Raw genomic sequence first — 17,280 nt, 5'->3', positions numbered from 1 at the left:
TTGGGGAGGTGGATTAACTACAGTGACAGGAGAACCTGGTCGCAGGAGTGGGCTCCAGTACTCCTCTCGTTGCTGTAGTGAGTTTCTACACTGAAGCACTACAGGGTTTCTAGTGAACATGTAACCATAGGCATGTGGACGTGTATTGTCCATGTTACTCAAATTGTCCTGAGCTGTTGAACTTCTAACTGTCCAAACATTGGGCTTTATTTACCCAAGTTGGGAGAAATTATGGTCCTTATATAGAGTTAAGGTGTGTCACTCAGAAAATCCCATTATACATGTATATAAAAGGGCAAGACTTACAGTGACAAAGTCGAGGTCTCTATATAAGGTCAATGGAAGAATTCTTCCATCAATGATGGGCCTGATTCTATAGATTTACTCACACAAGTTGTCCTTACCTGTGAAAATCATCTCACTGAAATCAGTGGGGCCACTCACAGGAGCAAAAGTTGGAAGATCTGGCTTTATCTATCTTCCCTTCCCTGAAAGACCAGCCACAAACGCATACGGCCAATTCTTCAACTGTGACTCTTTTATCACATAGCCATGTAAAGCAGCAACACGGTCAAGTGTCTCATTTTCCAGAGTTTTGTTAGTTGATGTCACAATATTCAGATTTAAATGTAGGTCTCTTTCTTGGTGAATAGCAAAGGAACAGTTAAAACCCATCATTGCAAGATAGTTTTCCCCAATTATTTCTCTTTCATTTTTTTCATGCAGGAAATAATTACAGTTTCTCACACAATTTCCGAGTTTTCTGGTGGCCCAAATAGGACTAAGGAGCTCATGACTGAGGATTCAATCTGCTTCCATATCTCACAAGCCTCAATCAGGCAAACTCTGCATAGCTCATCTCCCCCTGTTTTATATTAGGTCTGCTATTATGTTAAACTCTTATGCACTCCAGAGTGGCAAAAATGTTCTAGTAAATACTGCTTTTTAAAATGTACAAATTGAGGGCCTGATCCTGAAACCCTTGCCTAGCCAAATCTCCCGTTGCTGTACACAAGCCTCTGCTTAGGAACAGTCGAGGTCCAGAATACTGCAGAGAAATAATGCACGTCAGAACTACAATTAATCAGGGAAAACTGCATAGTACCTGCACGCAATGGGTCAAATTAATCCTTGGTGTAACTCTACTGACTTCAATGGGATTATATCAAGATTGATTCTCACCCATTCTGACTTCAATGACACTTGACCATGTGTTTCAAGGGATTTAAAGTTAAGCACATGCTTATGGATTTTGCTGACTCAAACCCCTTTGGACCATATGGTACTATGATTTTTTAAGCAGAACTCCCCATTAAAAGAAGGGTAAATAAGAACAGCAGAATCTGGCCCTGTAAATATATCTTTGTTATTAATAAATATACTCTTGCCTCTTAATATGAAAAATTCCATCCAGATCCATTGGATCATTGTTACAATTTTCCAACAGATGGCAAGGTAATACCAGACCAGTTTTTTTTTTAAATGGCATCGAAGTATTTATTTAATACAGAAATATTTATTCCTTTATCACCTCAAAAATTATACATTATTAGCTGGTTTCAGAGTCTCAGCCGTGTTAGTCTGTATCCATAAAAAGAACAGGAGTACTTGTGGAACCTTAGAGTCTAACAAATTTATTTGGGCATAAGCTTTTGTGAGCTACAGCTCACTTGATGCATCCGATGAAGTGAGCTGTAGCTCATGAAAGCTTATGCTCTAATAAATTTGTTAGTCTCTAAAGTGCCACAAGTCCTCCCTTTCTTTTTACATTATTAGCTATAAGGCTTATTCATGTAGCTATAAACAAGTCAAGGAAAACAAGTTTATGGGCTTTGTTTGCTTTCGCTCGTCCTAAAATTAACGGCTGGTGGCTACACCCAGATTGCTCAGAATTTAAATTACCAATTAGCTAGAGGGAGCTCCTGAGAACCCTTGTTCACATTCAACCACCAAAGTGAAAGATGCGGTGGGACAGTTTCCCTGCCTCTGGTGGAGTTGCCCCCTCCCTGTTTACTTGTAAATCCTCCTAGCCAGAAATAGCTTTGCCTTGGCATTCATGAAAAGACCTCTGAAATTTTTTTTGTATTCGAATGCTTATTTCCCAGCATAAGGGAGGGAGAATGGGGAAAAGAAAATCACTTGCTTCGCCCTAGTTTCAAAAGGACAGTGTTTCAACATCATGCTGAACTTTCAGTACTCTCTGGATATTTTGCAGAACAAAGGGTAAATACATCCAGCAAGTTCCCTTAATTTACATCTACCAAATGGTCTCTCCTCACTTCTGGGTTATGGGGACAAGACAGCGGCTTTGTTTAAATATGACAGCACTAGTAACTAGATTCCCCATTCCATCCCTTCTTTTGTGAACCCTGTCTAATGAGATTTACTGGGGGGAGGAAAGGAAAAAATATTGGCTGCACACTGCTGATTGAAACACAGTTTGCAGGAGCAAACACTGTCCATCAGGGTCCTTTTTGCCAACATTTTGGGTTAAAGACTAAATGAAGATGTTTGAAAACTTCGTATATTGCACATTACCAACATTGTTTACTCACATGGAACATTTATCATTGCAATATGGAATCTTAAATAATAACTAATCCTACAAAAACCCCCACTGACTTCAGCGGAGTCAGGATTTTACCCAAGATGTCTGGACGGGATTCTGTTTCTAACTGACCATCCATGCACATTTTCTGGCATTTTTTAAACAAAAGTGGACTTCAAGTTAAATCATTTTACATGGGTCAAATTCTGCTCTCGAGTTATACCCCTGCAAATCCAGAGTAACTCCACCGTGGATCCACACCACAGTAACTGAGACCAGAGCAGAATTAAGTCTTTGGCATATCAAGAATTTTAGAAGAAAGGGCACAACTCACCACTGTCTTGAGCTTTTAGACTTGGACCTGGAAAAGTGAAAAGAAATGTTATATTCAAAGCTTAAAGACTGAGCTTAAGGACAAAATGCAAAAAATTGGAAATTCTTCATGACAGAGAATTCTGAAAAATGTTTGTTTCAGGCTGATCAAAACATACATACTAGGACAACATAAAAAAACGCATGCAAATATTTAAACAGTGCACTTACAGTGTAAGAGAATCACCAGCACAGCGAAATACATCTTGTCGCTGGAGAGCAGTCACCTAGTTACAGAATAAAATGATCATCAGCTCTGGTTGGTTATGCCTTGCAGTCCTAAAGCATCACAGAAGTTTTGATTTTTGGAAAGAAACCAATAATGCAACTTTGCTATGAAAAGCTGTAGGTTTTTCCAGAACTTCGGCAGAAACTGGCTAGATATTGGTCAAGTAATCGTTCTCATTACTGGAAAGTGGAAGTGGCAAACAATGAGAATCTATCTGCTGCTAACAGGCAGATTATTGCTCAGGAAGTGACTGGTCTTTTCCTGAGAGACCCACTGAACTCAATTGCTTTGTTTAGTTTCTGAAGGTGTATTAAAAAACAAGAAGTCCCAGTGACATTTATCCTGAGACTCCTGTCATACATATATTTTGAAGTCATGCTTAACCATTTAAAATCAGGATTACATTTACTGTTGGCTCTCGCTGGATTCCCAGTAGACTATTCCTCTTCCTCCTGGCACTGAAAACCCTTTCAGAGCGGATTTAGATATGTAGCATAACTATGTGTTTGTCCCACTATGGCTGCTCACAAGGGCTGCTTTGCTGCACTCTCTATGGGACTGAAATTTCTATTGTGATGCATTGGCTCCACTGTAGGTACTGTGGCAAGTTAAATTCATTTAAGCAGATATAGTGGTACAGCCCCTAGAGCAATGAGATCCTAATGCAGGGGCCTCGATCTGCTACCATTGTGCATATAAAAATTAATGTGTACTAATGTTTTTTATCTCGTATATTTAAAACTGTGTAAAATATACACACTCATAAAACCCAAATCCACACAGTTGTCTGGTTCTGGGATCTGTCTCCTATTAGAAATTTGAGCCAGCGTTGGCAACAATGCTCATAGGTCAAATTTCAGAACCATAGCTAAATTTTCCAAAAGTTTGAGGCTGTTTGAATCTGGGAATTTGGTTGGAAGTTTTGTGAACCTTCTCTAGGGTGAGGTTAAGGTGCACAAGGATCAATTTGTGATTGATTATTTATTTATTTATTCATTTTCCATCGAAATCTGCAGTTTCTAGACATGAAAACAAAGTTGAAGTTTGTGATTTTGGCCACGTTTCATTTTGAGCCTCAAGCACTGAAATTAAAACTCAGTGGGGTGTGAACTAGAGAGGGACTGAGTGCAAAGTGAAGGTAAAATGGGTGTAAAATGCTACCATTCAGTTGAGTCCAGATTTCATCCCAGAAGTACAGAAGACAGTAACTGTGTAACAGGCTCAGGTGGGAGTTGCAGTGGGTTTTTTTGTTTGTTTTAAAACAAGTCACTTTATTGGATGTAAGGTGTTACAAACACAAAGAAACAAAGGTGTGATTTTTGATACAGAATGACATTATCCAACAGTAGATGCATGCACTGCTGGGCAGCAAGCTAGGAGACCTACTTGACAGTTCCCTAGATTTTACCATGAGTCTCACGATCAATAGGGTTCTTCTTCAAGCCCAGTTACTGTAGTTAAGTCAACATGTAGAGCACTTGGCTTTCCTTTTATACAGATGGGCAAGTCTTCATGGTTCGGGAGAAAAGTGAACCCTTAAAGCCTCAGAAATCAGAATGCAAAGAAAACCTTGTGTTTAGTCTTAAAAGCTCATGATTTTTTAGACCTGATTCATGACTTTTGAACAGTCAGAGCTGGTAACACTGGAGACGGTGCCAAAACAAAGGTGGGAGAAGGGCACAAAGAGAGGTGGAGTGGAAGGCACAGCAAAGTCAGGTGGGGGTGGAGTAGAGAGAAATGGTTTCCCTTAGCTCTTTTCTGCCACTCTTGTTTTTTTATTTTTAAACTATGTAACACTTTGCAGAAGTGGCAGATCTGAGTATGGATTTGAATTAAGAGATTTGAAAGTTCAGACCTTGTCTTTGCAATGGAGTCAGAGATTCTGAGAGGATATTATACTGAGTAGTCAGCAGAGCCCATGGAAAAAGTTACTGCAGCTCAAACAAACATGCACTGACTCTGGCCAGAGGTCGGGGGAAAGAAAAAAAAACCTGAACAACTTGGCAGTATGCATAAACAAATAGAAGGGGATTCATTAACTCCATCACCAGCCTCAGTTATGGTTCTTCAGACCCTGTTAACCCTTCTTGTGGCCTAAGATTTGCAAACATACATGTGGAAAGTAACATGTAGTGGTTGTTTTTTATGCCCATTAACCCACGTCCAGTAGAAAATATTCCATTGCAGCAACTCAGGCTTTGTTCTAATTCTGTTTTGGCAAAATAGGAATAAAGAGTAGCTGGCAAAGCAGAACTCAGGAAAACAGCATACGTCACTGATGGCTGGGGTTCGCCAGAGTTTGCTTTATAGATTTTGTCACAGTCACATTTTACGGCCTTTATACATATGTATGTACATATAATATGCGAGCACACACACACACACTCTCCTGGTCCATAGCATGTCTGCAAATATATAAGAAATTATTATGTTATAAACACACACAGTAAAAACTAAGTAAGGATTTCCGGATGTGGCTAAATAATAATAGCAAACCTCCCCAACCCCCCCAAAAACAAACAAACAAACAAAAAACAAACAAACCTCCACTCTCTCTCACACACACACTTTGGCCATAACTTTACCATTTTCCTCCATAAAAAATGTTTTCCATTACTAGGCCAAATCCTAAAGTTTTTACTAAGAATATAGAGAGAGATTATTCACACACACATATAGAACTAGATGATGCATTACACACACACACACAGTCAGACATATTTTCACCCATAATCGTATATATAATCCTAAGACATGACTATGTAACAAATTGCAATGCAAATACCAGTCAGCACTAACCATCAATGACATATGCAGGTTCCTTTCTTCTGCATTGCCAGCTCGTCCCCCCAATCCACCCCCCTCTCCCTCATAAAATTAGGGGAAAGCTTAAACTGATGTGGAATTTTCTCTCTGGAACTCAGTTTATTGCATATTACAAACAGCCACTTGTGACTGATAGATAATCTACATACATCTCAGTTTTAAGGTTATAGGTTTTCCCATAACTTTTTTTAATGGTAAAGGGAAGGGTGAATTTTTAATGGAAAAAAAATGTCCAGTTTATGGTGAATTAGACTAAGTAAAAGCTGAGTAAGGACTTCAGGATCTGACCCATTATTATTGTTTGTTACTGTTATGCAGGACACAGAAAGGAGATGTAATATTTTGCTCAGTTTTTAAATAAACTAATATATGAGTATCTCAAAAAGTATGCAAAATTTCTTTAGGAACTTGGTCCTTATAGGTTAGTATCAGACCTTTATTCTACTGTTGGACTGTAGAAAGCCAAGAGGGAGAGGTACTGGAACCTAGCTGTTCTCTAAAAGCCTATGAAAAAGTAATCAAGGCAAAATACAAAGAGAGTCATTCAGCTTCAGTCCAGATGACAAGGGCAGAGAGTGCGGTCACTCACAGACAACATTTTTCAACAGGATGAGTAATCTGTTGGCAGTCTTTTGATTTATACAGGACTTGCCAGGCCTTTATCAAACTATTGCACTAACAAATGATGCTCAGCCTAATTCTAGTCAATACCTGATGCTTCAAAGGACAGTTATACAGGGACTATCATGTATTATATGTAGTTTGTACACCACTTAGCACAATGGCCTTTAGTCCTTCCATAACATAAATGTTAAGTAATAACACCACCATGTGTACAGTTTATACCATGCAGCATGAGATCTGATTCACTGTACTGTTATCCCAGCTTGCCTCACTGCAGCATTATCCACAAAAATATTCATTCATTGTTTTAGGCCAGTTAATTTTTTTTATTGACTCATCAAATATTTTAAGTGTGATTCAAAAGACCTTCAAACTTTGCAGTTCTTGTAAATACCTGAATTATTATTGTATCTTTTCATGGAAAGTCCTAATCAGAACAGAGAAACCCACAATAATCACTGTAAAATAGTCACAACCGGCATTCCTCTACCATTCATCATTTCTCTTATCCCAGCTGCACAAATAATCTCTGTCCCCCAAGCAGCATTCTAGGCAGAGCACAAGTGGACTTCAGCAATCCAATGACAGCACTTCTCAAAAGATGGCTTGCAACCTCTGGGTGCATGAAGGACAAGCCACAGGGAAGGGAGCATGGCCAGAGCTCTCAATTGTTCTCTAGAGTCACAGATTTCTTTTAGAAAGAAAGGAAGGGCTTGTCTACAGAGGGATATTTACCTCATTTCTATACCAGTATAATTATCCCACTATAGTTACAGCAGTATAACTGCCCTTATGGACATTCTTATTTGGAATAACAGTCAGTATACTTACACCGGTATAGTAATGCCAGTAAATTTCCCTGTGTAGACAAGCCCTTAGTCTCTCTAGCGGTTATGATGGCAAAGAAAACCCTACAAACATGAGCCAAATGTAATCAAGGCAACAATGTTTGCCTGCGTTTGCAGAGAGCCTGAAACAATATCGCTGAGATGCACACTGAGTCTTGCATCTCAGTGGGTGCACACTGGGATGCCAATGATGATGCTTTAAATGTCAGCATTGTTAGCTATTTCATTGCTCATCAAAGCGTGTAAAGAAGAAGTAGAAGTATCATATTATGACAAGCAACACAATCTACTCCAAGTGTCTGCTAATTCTGAATAGGCCTTTGAGAAATCATGGCAGGGTTAAAGAGAGATGGGATTGGTTTCATTTTCTTGAAAGGGATGGAGGGGTGTCAGCTTTAAAAAGTTTGAGAACTACTGCATTAGGACAACCCTATCTGCAAATAACCTCTAAAAACCAAACAGCTCTGTTGTTGGCTCCACAAACAAACAGCTCTTCAGGCTCCATAAGCAAATTTAGTAAATGATGCAACTACATCATGATGAGACATCTGCAAGTAACACAGATTTACGAACATTTTGTTTATGCTATAAAAATCCTTCCTCTTTCTCTTGCTCATTGGAGGTAACATATGGGACATTAGTACAGTTTACCACTCCTGGCAAACTGGATTAGACCACTAAGGACTGTGACAAAGCTCTGTCCTAGTCTCCATGGGTCCCGCGTTTCCTGGCAGATTTCACTAGCCACGGAGGCTCACTGTGACCCTCCATGTAGCCCTTCTCTCTCTAGAGGCAAGGGTCACAGCCTACTGAGCCATTTTCATCATAAGCCCTCAAGGGAGGTGAGGAGAAGCTACCCTCCCTTGCACAGTCTCTGTTGTCTCCCAGTCTCAGTGATTAATCGGGGGGAGGGGGGCAAAGAGGGGAGCCCAGGCCCGCCCTCTACTCCAGGCTCCAGCCCAGGGACCCTAATAGTATCAGCTATGGTAGCAGACTTTTTAGAAACTGGATGCGTACAATTCCCTCAGCTACTTCCCCACAGCAGGCCCCACTTCCTCAAAATCCACTTCACTCTTACCTCAGGGCCTCCTTCTTTATGCCGGATATTGTTTGTATTACTCAGTCTCTCCAACAGCACAACTTCCTCCTACAGCTCCTGACACACACGCCCACCTGACTAACTGGGAGGCTTTTAACTAGTTTCAGCCAGCCCCTGATTGGCTTCAGTTGTCCCAATCAACCTAGCTGTCCTCCCTGCCTTCTGGAAAGATCTTAATTGGCCCCAGGTGTCTTAATTGACCTGGAGCAGCTGCCATTTGCTTATTCTGGTAACAGGGATTTGTTTAGCTTGTGGCTAATATATCTGTCTCCCATTACTTTACTATAGCCATCTGGCCTTGCCCCGTCAGAGGACATATAAATATTCATTCAATTTTTCCTGGTGTCAGGAACAATCAAGAACACCTGCACACATTTTAGACTTGCTATTTCCCTAAGAGGTCACCTGCCCTGCATCAGGCCAGGAAAATGAGAGGTTAAGGCAAAATTCATATTTCATTCTACAACATACTGAGTCTCTCTTATCTGGCCCTACCCCTTGTATCTTTGGATTGATTTACACTAGCCATTTTTTCTGTAGTTTCCCACCATGGCTATTACTGCTGCCACTCCTTGGATGATAGCAACTATGGGAGCATTAGTGTGGAACAGCTGCTGGCATTTTAACCACCATTTCATCTGACTCTCCTCAGAGCAGGTATAAATAACCCCGTGGTAGCTGCGGGCAACATGGCTACAACTCGCACTCACATCGTTGCTACAAGTGGTGGAAATACAGCAGGAATAGCAATGGGGGAATTTTCATTAAAGGAATTCTAGAGCAACCAAGGTCTTTCTGTGCTGGGTATTTATGCCAAGGTTTCTTCAGAACTGAAATCAACTTGCCTTGCTTCCTGCTTGTGAAAGTTCTGTCCTCTGGCATTCTTGACTGTGGTATGTGTGGTTTTTAGAAGAAAGTGCTGAATAAAAGGAATTCTTTTTTAAAGTTAGGCTAACATTAAAAAGAAAATAATGACATTTTCCCAGCCCTGGCCAGTTCAGTTTGTGCAATTGAAATTTACCAGGTGGGGTACAAGGGCATTCCATGTGCAATGTCCATAATATTCCCTTCCTCAGTACATCAGTACATTTTTAAACCAATCCACTTTTGCTCTGAGGTCAGCAGTGGGAGCCGGGAACTCCTGAGCTCTAACCTGATCTCTGACACTGACTCACTGTACAGCCTTCATCAAGTCAATTAGGCTTTACTTTTCAAAAGCAACTAGTGATTTTGAGTGCCTAAGCTGAGGCACATTATGAGGCCTGAATTTCACCAAGCAAGTGCTCAACCCTTTTTGAAAATCAGGCCCCTCCCGAGTTAGGTTCCCCAAAACTGAAACACCCCAAATCACTAGTTACTTTTAAAAATGGAGGGCTTAATCTCTCCATGGCTCAGTTTCTCCCGTCTTTATGATGGGCATGATACATACTTGTTTACCTCCAATGGCACTGTGCGGGTTGATTAGTTAGATCACAGTATCAGTGCTATGTGATATAATCAAGGAAGTATGAAAATGGAGAGGCATGGTTCTCATAAGCTTAATTGTTTACATGAAAACTTCTTTGTTTCTCTTGGGGTCAGTGGGAACTGTTTTCCCCAAGTCAATAGCCTTCAGGTGTAAGCTGTGCTATAGTCCTTGCATAACATACATAAGTGTGGTATTTTGCAACAGAGAAAAGGAAGGAAATACTCATCTATTTAACGATGCATCAATAACATTAGCAAGCCCACAACTAGCTATTTTGCAGAGGAAATGGCATGGTAGCCATAGCAATTAATAACTAGGAAGTAAGCTAGCTTGTTAGCAATGGTATTTATTCTCCTTAACCTGGTTCCCTTGAAATATATTTACAACAAAGCATTGAAAACTTGGCCGGTCTCCAGCAAAGGGTCTCCAGAGCCAGGTAGAGGAAAAGAGGAGGAGGCTGCATGCCAGATGGAGAACAAAGACTGATAAACTTTTGCTATTGATAGCAAAAATAGGAAGGAAGGAGATTTTCCCAGCCCCTTAAAGTAATGCAGCACAGATGTACAAAAGTCTGCACAAACCAACTAGCCTTTCCCACAAGGAGACAAAGGCGGTACATCCTCTTAACAGTAGAGGAGGAAGGAGTTTGAAGAAAGTATGTGTAGGCTAATATAATATAATTAGAGTGGGTCAAAATGACTCTAGGTTCAGACTGAGGTTGGACATCTGGCTTGAGGATGAACCAGGGTTAGAGCTCAGGTTCAGTGTCACCAAAACTTCATAAGTTGTTCTCAGGAGACTTCAGCCCAAAATGGAGGACCTCTCAGAGGATCTAACAATTTCCTGAAAGTTCCACCATTTTGTGAAGCATCCAAATGGCTCTGGGAAAAAAAGACCCCTTCTGGCTCTTGGTCTGGCTCAGAAACAAAACCACACAGGTGAGTTTGAATCCAGGGATCAGGAGACCAAGGTGTCTTGGGCCCATCTCCAGTTTTAATTAAATTGATCTTAACCCCAATTTAATAGAGTTTCCAGGCACCTCTGGACCTGCGCTGGTGAGTAATATACCTGTGTATTTTCCCACATTCCCTATGGTCTCCATCCTATATACCTTTATCTGGAATGTCTGATGCAGTGTCAAACAAAGCTGATCAGGAAGCCTTCCAGCCTGTACCAGAATGAGAATGGAGGCCTAAGAAAGCATCAGAAGAAAAAGTCTCTTTCATACCCAGTATCCATTGTACTTGTGGGCAAGTAGGGTGCGGAAAAGATACTGCATCCACAGACACCCTGACTTCAAGCATTTCAAACCTAGCTCACTTTCTGAGCCAGGTGGCAAAGTGATCAAAGCCCAGAGCCCAGTAAAATCAATGACCATTGATCTAATGACTATAATGGCCACGATCAGTCCTTCTCATTTGGAACCTGCTGATCGTTAATGCTTCTGTTCACTCTTTCTGCTGGTATTTGCCTAGTTAAATAAGCCACCAGCAACGTCATCTCTTTGAAATGGAGCTTTGCCTGAATAAGGCAATGAAGACATTTTGCCTGAGTAAGGACTAAGTAAATGTTGAACAAGAACTTCAGAATTTTGGCCCACAAATGGTCAGTCTTTTCAGCTGCCCTGTCTCCTATGACAAGCCAAGGAAGCTCAGAGTTCACACCACATTTCAGCCATTTATTTTTACCAGTCGCCCAGCAGGCTACCATTTACAGTGCAGCACTAGGCAGCCACTAAACCAGCACGGCACTGTGTTGCTATCAGGATCAACACTTATTTTCTACGCTGAGCACATGACGATCCCAGTGAGCCCCTACCTTGCTCACTCCCTTCCTTCGGTTCTGGGGGGCTCCGCCTCAGGCCTTGACATTTCAGTGCTTTGCCTTTGGTACTAGCACACTGCTATGGGAAGGAGCAAATCCAAAGAGGACGTGCAGCCTGCCACCGCTCTGTCAGACTGTACAACACAATGGATGGGCCGCAACCAGAACCATTCATCTGCACTTTGGTTAGGGAATTGACTAAAATATGATGTGGAGCCAAACCTCCTACTTTGTTTTTGCAAAACAAACCCCCCTGCCCAGCTGTGCCCAGTCTATAATAGACAGGGGTTCTTATTCCACGCCTGTTGAAGTCAATGAGAGTTTTGCCACTAACTTTAATAGGCCCAGTGTATATTTGTCTTAGCTTTTAAATTATTTTTAAAATGACTCGATTTCTAACCCACCAATTTCTGATCAGTGTATCCTAATCTGTCTGTTGCCAGCGGTGACCTTTACTACACTCAGACCTTTATTCTAATTTATAGAGTTGTCTGAAGTGCAGGATACTTGCGCAGGTTTAGACACATCACAAGGCAATCAGGGAATTAACTGGGTTAGTTCTAGATATTTTTTTCTTTTAAATCCATATTATCTTTTCTGGAGAGTATGACATTTGAATATTGTATTTACTGTAAAAACTGTCTCTTTACACTTCAGCAGAGTTCAATTTCATTCATTGATTTGAATGTTTATCAAGAACTTAGCCTTTTTGTTAGGGGATGGACATTTCTGCCAGGAGTCTAAAGAGCTCTCTACAACTTATAGCGGTGGTCCCCTAACTGTGGGGCGCAGAGGAATGTTCAGGTGGAGCACTGCGAGGCCTGGGCCAGCTCCCATGGGGCAGGGAGGGAGCACCATTGAGCCCCACTCTGCCCCTAGCCCCAGATGCAGCTCCAGCCCTGTCCTCAACCCCCGGCTGTGGCCCCACTCCTGCCGTGGCCCCAACTACAGTTCCTGCCCTGACTGTGGCTCTGGCCCTGCTCCTGGTCCCAGCTCCCAGCTGTGGCTCCCGGGTAAGTGGGGTCGGGGGGCACCATCGAAAAAGTCTGGGGACGTATAGTGAACCGACAGTGCTAAAAATTTGCCTTTCTAAAAATAATGTTACATTTCACAATGGCACCACCTAGTGGAAGATTATCACTAGTAAAATGGAAACAAATTCTGGTCACCACAATACTAATCTCTGCTAAACCAATAATATTTGAAAGCTTTATTTAGAGTTTTTCCTATTATCACTGACATCTTATAACTCCTCCTTCAAACTGTAACATAAAATAGAATTGAAAGGGCACTGGATGGGTCAGAAGGGTGCTAATAAGAGCCTTTCACATCAAACAGGTTTCAGAGGAGTAGCCATGTTAGTCTGTATGAGTAAAAACAACAAGGAGTCCTCGTGGCACCTTAGAGATGAACAAATTTATTTAGGAGTGCCTGGGTCACTACAAAAAGTAATTTTCTCTCTGTTGATACTCAGACCTTCTTATCAACTGTTGGAAATGGCCAACATCAACCTTGATTGCATTGGCCTCGTTAGCATTACAAAAGTAATTTTTCCCTCTCTTGATATTCACCCCTTCTTGTCAACTGTTAAGAATAGGCCACTTTCACCTTAATTGAACTGGCCTCGTTAGCACTTGGTAAGGCAACTCCCATCTTTTCATGTGCTGTATATATATACTGCTTACTGTATTTTTCACTCCATGCATCTGATGAAGTGGGTTATAGCCCACGAAAGCTTTTGCCCAAATACATTTGTTAGTCTGTAAGGTGCCACGAGGACTCCTCGTTGTTTTCACATCAAAGTTGTCAGTTCCGATCTAGCTCATGCAGGATGCAGGGGAAAGTCATTATTACCACCTAATATCTGATCAGTGACTGTATGATGTGGGTGTGGTAGTCACCTATTATTGTAATGATTATTTGCATTGCAGAAGCTCTCAAAAAGCCCCAAGCAGGGTGGGGCTGGACTCTGTACAGACACACAGGAGAGATTGGGTTAAGGCACAAGGCACTATCGTACTTTGCCTAGGGCAACACCTCCAGAGTCATGTGGTTATGTCAGAATCTCAGCTTTCGTTTCAAAACTAAATGTTTCCAGCCCTTGTGATTGGGAAGAAAAACTTGAAAACATAAACTGAGTGTATCCAATGCAGCAGCATCTGCCAGAGTCCGAAAACAGGTGGGAACTTTTCCATTAATCTCAATATTTCCAAGATGCACTTGCACAGGTGGGCACTGACAATACCACCCTTACTCATTCATCTTGAATTTCATGAGGGTTTGGATTTAAATCCCTGGATCCAAACTCAGCTCTATGGTTTTAAGCCAAACGCAGAATCGAAAGGGTGAGGTCTAGTTTTCCAGATTCATTTAGGCTGCTGCCCAAGGTGTTAGGTATTTGCTTGAGCGTGCAGACAGCCTGAAAACAAAACATCCAGCAGGACTTGCTGCACTGGTCTCCTGCAGAAACAAAGGAGCCAGAGGGAACCTAGCACTGTTACTTATGGCCACTATTTAACTCAGGGGTGGGCAAACTACGGCCCGCAGAGCGCCGCGAGGCTAAGGCAGGCTCCCTGCCTGCCTGCCCTGGCCCTGAACCGCTCCCCAAAGTGGCTGGCACCACGTCCCTGCGGTCCCTGGAGGAGGAGGAAGGCAGAGGGTTCCGCGCACTGCCCTCGCCTGCAGGCTCTGCCCCCTGCAGCTCCCATTGGCAAGGAATGGGAAACCGGAGCCGGTCAAGGTAAGTGGCACCGGGCCGGAGCCCGCACCCCACACTCCTCCTGCTCCCCAACCCTCTGCCCTGAGCCTCCAACCCCCTGCCCTGAGCCCCCTCCCCCACTCTGCACCCTCTCCTGCACCCCAGCCCTTTGCCCTGAGCCCCTTCCTGCACACTGCACCCCCTCCCACACTGCACACTCCCTCCCGCAGCCCAACCCTCTGCCCCAGCCCTACCTTCATGGCCCTGCATGCCATTTCCCTACTCAGATGTGGCCCTTGGGCCAAAAAGTTTGCCCACCCCTGATTTAACCTCACCTACCAGGGCTTTTGTACTATAGGTGTATGAATATAATTTACAAGCACAACGCAAATACTCCAAAAAAGTTTCCATAAACATTCATTTGAATATTTAAACAAATTCCCTTTTAATGTGTTTGGGTCCCTTTTGTGTTCCTTTTCAGCAGAGATTCAGGTGAACAACTCTACTACCAAAAATATTAATCAGAACACCAAATTCTAAGCAACTGTTGCAAAATATCCATGAAACGGGAACTTAGAGTTAATAATTGTGAGTATTTGCACCAAAAACCAAAACAACCCCTAAGCAGGAAACACTAACATACCATGTGACCTACAGTTCTATTCAAAACAGTTAATTTGAATACTAGCAACGACCCGCTTACAACTAGGAATTACTCAGTAAATAATTTTGTATAACAAATTCAGGAAAAACATTATCTGTCTGTGGACAATTCTCAAACAGGAAAAGGGGCAAAATATGTTGAAAAAATTATTTGTTATGCCTTTTTGACCCAGCTGCAGTAAGTAAAATAATGGCAGAGCATGTTGTAATTTCAAAATTATAAACAGGACCTAGAAACTAGATCAATGTTTAAAATTATAACTACTCAGTTCAAATCAAGGGACCCTGAAGCACAGATGAAACATTCATTTAATTCTGATCATCAATAGATGGACACACACACACACACACTCTCCTCAAAGCTTCTAACCGTTCTCCTGTTTTTAAATATATGTGTAAAATCCTAACTTGCTGGTCTCAGCAATAAAACAATCACAGCTGAAAGGTTTTTTTGGGCCTGAATGCTAGGGTAATGGTGCTTGAGAAATCCCCACAAGAGATTTAAGAAATGCTATGTACTTGGTCTCTGTTTACAAATTAGATATGCTCCAAAAATGGAAATAGCCAGAACAAAAACATCTTGGGTTGTTTTGTTTTTTTTAATTAAGCATCTGGATGAAATATCTTCTATTATATGCTTATTTCTTTCCTTGGACTGTACACTCCTGTGATTTTCTTTCTGCTGCTTTAGAAAGACAGAACACTCTGGTATGTTGGCTATAGAGTGAATCTTCCTCAAATGCCATCTCGCTGCACAGTACCTGTTCAAGCAAAATTCTGCTTTGATTTTTAAACATATCATCCACTGAGACCAGCACTAAGAACACCAATTGAAAACTCCCTGCCCTAAGTGCAACCACTTTATAGTGTGATAAATGTAGGTCTGCATAACACTTCCCAGCTGTCACCAGTCTGGTCACCATAGCCATCCAGAACTTTGTGGGCACAGTGAGGACAGAACCCCAGAATCTCTTGTTCCACAACCACATGCCCCTATCACTTGAGCTAAAGGAGAAACTATCTGTTAGCAATAGAGGCTATTTTTACACAGGAGTCTAAGGGTGTTATGGTCAGGATTGGGGTCTCTAACTCCCTTAGGCCTGGCTACAAGAGAAAGTCGCATCACTATAACTAAAGATATGATTTTAAACTAATTTCTTACACCAGTGCAACCTCCTATAGGGACACTATTTGTGTTTTAAACCAAATTTATTACAGCTTAGTTTAAATTGATTAGGGATCCATTTTAGATAAACCGAAATAAGCCACTCTTAACTGACACAAGACTTTCCACACAGGGGCTTGCATCAGTTTAAAAAGTGATTCAAGCCAAACCAGTGCAGCTTTCTTATCTAGACAAGGGCTTAGGCGCCTTTGAAAATCTGCCACAGAGCTTGACACACAATTAAGCATCTCTCAATCTATCCAGTAGAGGGCAGTGGCCAACACATCACAAGGACATCCCCATGATTTAACTGGGGATCGGTCCTGCTTTGAGCAGGGGGTTGGACTAGATGACCTCCTGAGGTCCCTTCCAACCCTGATATTCTATGATTCTTTGTCTTTCCAACAATGTTTGTGTTTAATCTTTAATGAAAGATCCCCCTGTACAAGGACTGTCTGCTAGGAACTAAACTTATTTCTAACTTATGGCAAAACGCACCTTTTTGACCCTGCCTCTACCCTTGATACACCACTGTAAATGCCTTCCTGCTACAGCAGCTTTCAGGGCAGTTGTTCACTCATTGCAAAAGTTAATGTTAAAAACTCTTCAGGGCCATGTCTGCCACAATGGCTTCCCTGCAGCCCCAAAACATCTTCCCCCACATCCCCACTGACACACATCCTTTTGGCCACAGCTGTTGGCCCTTCACATTCTCCTTTCGCCACAATTGCCACACACTAACGCAGCACCCAATATCAAGCTCTTGTTTCCTTCCTCCTAGAGTTACAAAGCTGCACTAAACACTTACACCACTGTAAATCAAAAGTAACTCCACTCTAGCCATTGGACGTACACTGCTGTAAGTGGCTGAAGAATGAGACCTGTGACAAAGTTCCTGTTCTACCTTGGTGGGTCT

The 17,280-nt window shown here is 41.9% G+C and overlaps 1 protein-coding gene across 17 annotated transcripts in view; it reads right to left on the bottom strand.

The window, feature by feature from the left end:
• The window catches only part of PECAM1 (platelet and endothelial cell adhesion molecule 1), an 89,650-nt gene that overhangs the window by 56,340 nt on the left and 16,030 nt on the right, over window positions 1–17,280 (bottom strand). For 10 of the 17 annotated variants that reach the window (XR_005227715.2, XM_037914685.2, XM_027817477.3 and 7 more), the window contains exons 1-2: window positions 3,092–3,432; window positions 2,883–2,909 (exon numbers count right to left, since the gene is read on the bottom strand). Coding sequence is in view for 16 of the 17 variants with exons in the window: in XM_037914685.2 (XP_037770613.1) it covers window positions 2,883–2,909; window positions 3,092–3,125 (61 nt within the window). In the remaining variant the exon portion in view is untranslated. Of the gene's footprint in view, window positions 1–2,882; window positions 2,910–3,091; window positions 3,434–3,552; window positions 3,727–17,280 lie in introns of those variants that run through there. The other 7 variants (XM_043527779.1, XM_043527780.1, XM_027817474.3 and 4 more) reach the window with 4 other exon arrangements.

This window comes from Chelonia mydas, chromosome 14 (genome assembly GCF_015237465.2).
Source record: "Chelonia mydas isolate rCheMyd1 chromosome 14, rCheMyd1.pri.v2, whole genome shotgun sequence".
NCBI lineage: Eukaryota > Metazoa > Chordata > Testudines > Cheloniidae > Chelonia > Chelonia mydas.
This window is presented reverse-complemented; position numbering and strand designations above follow the sequence as displayed.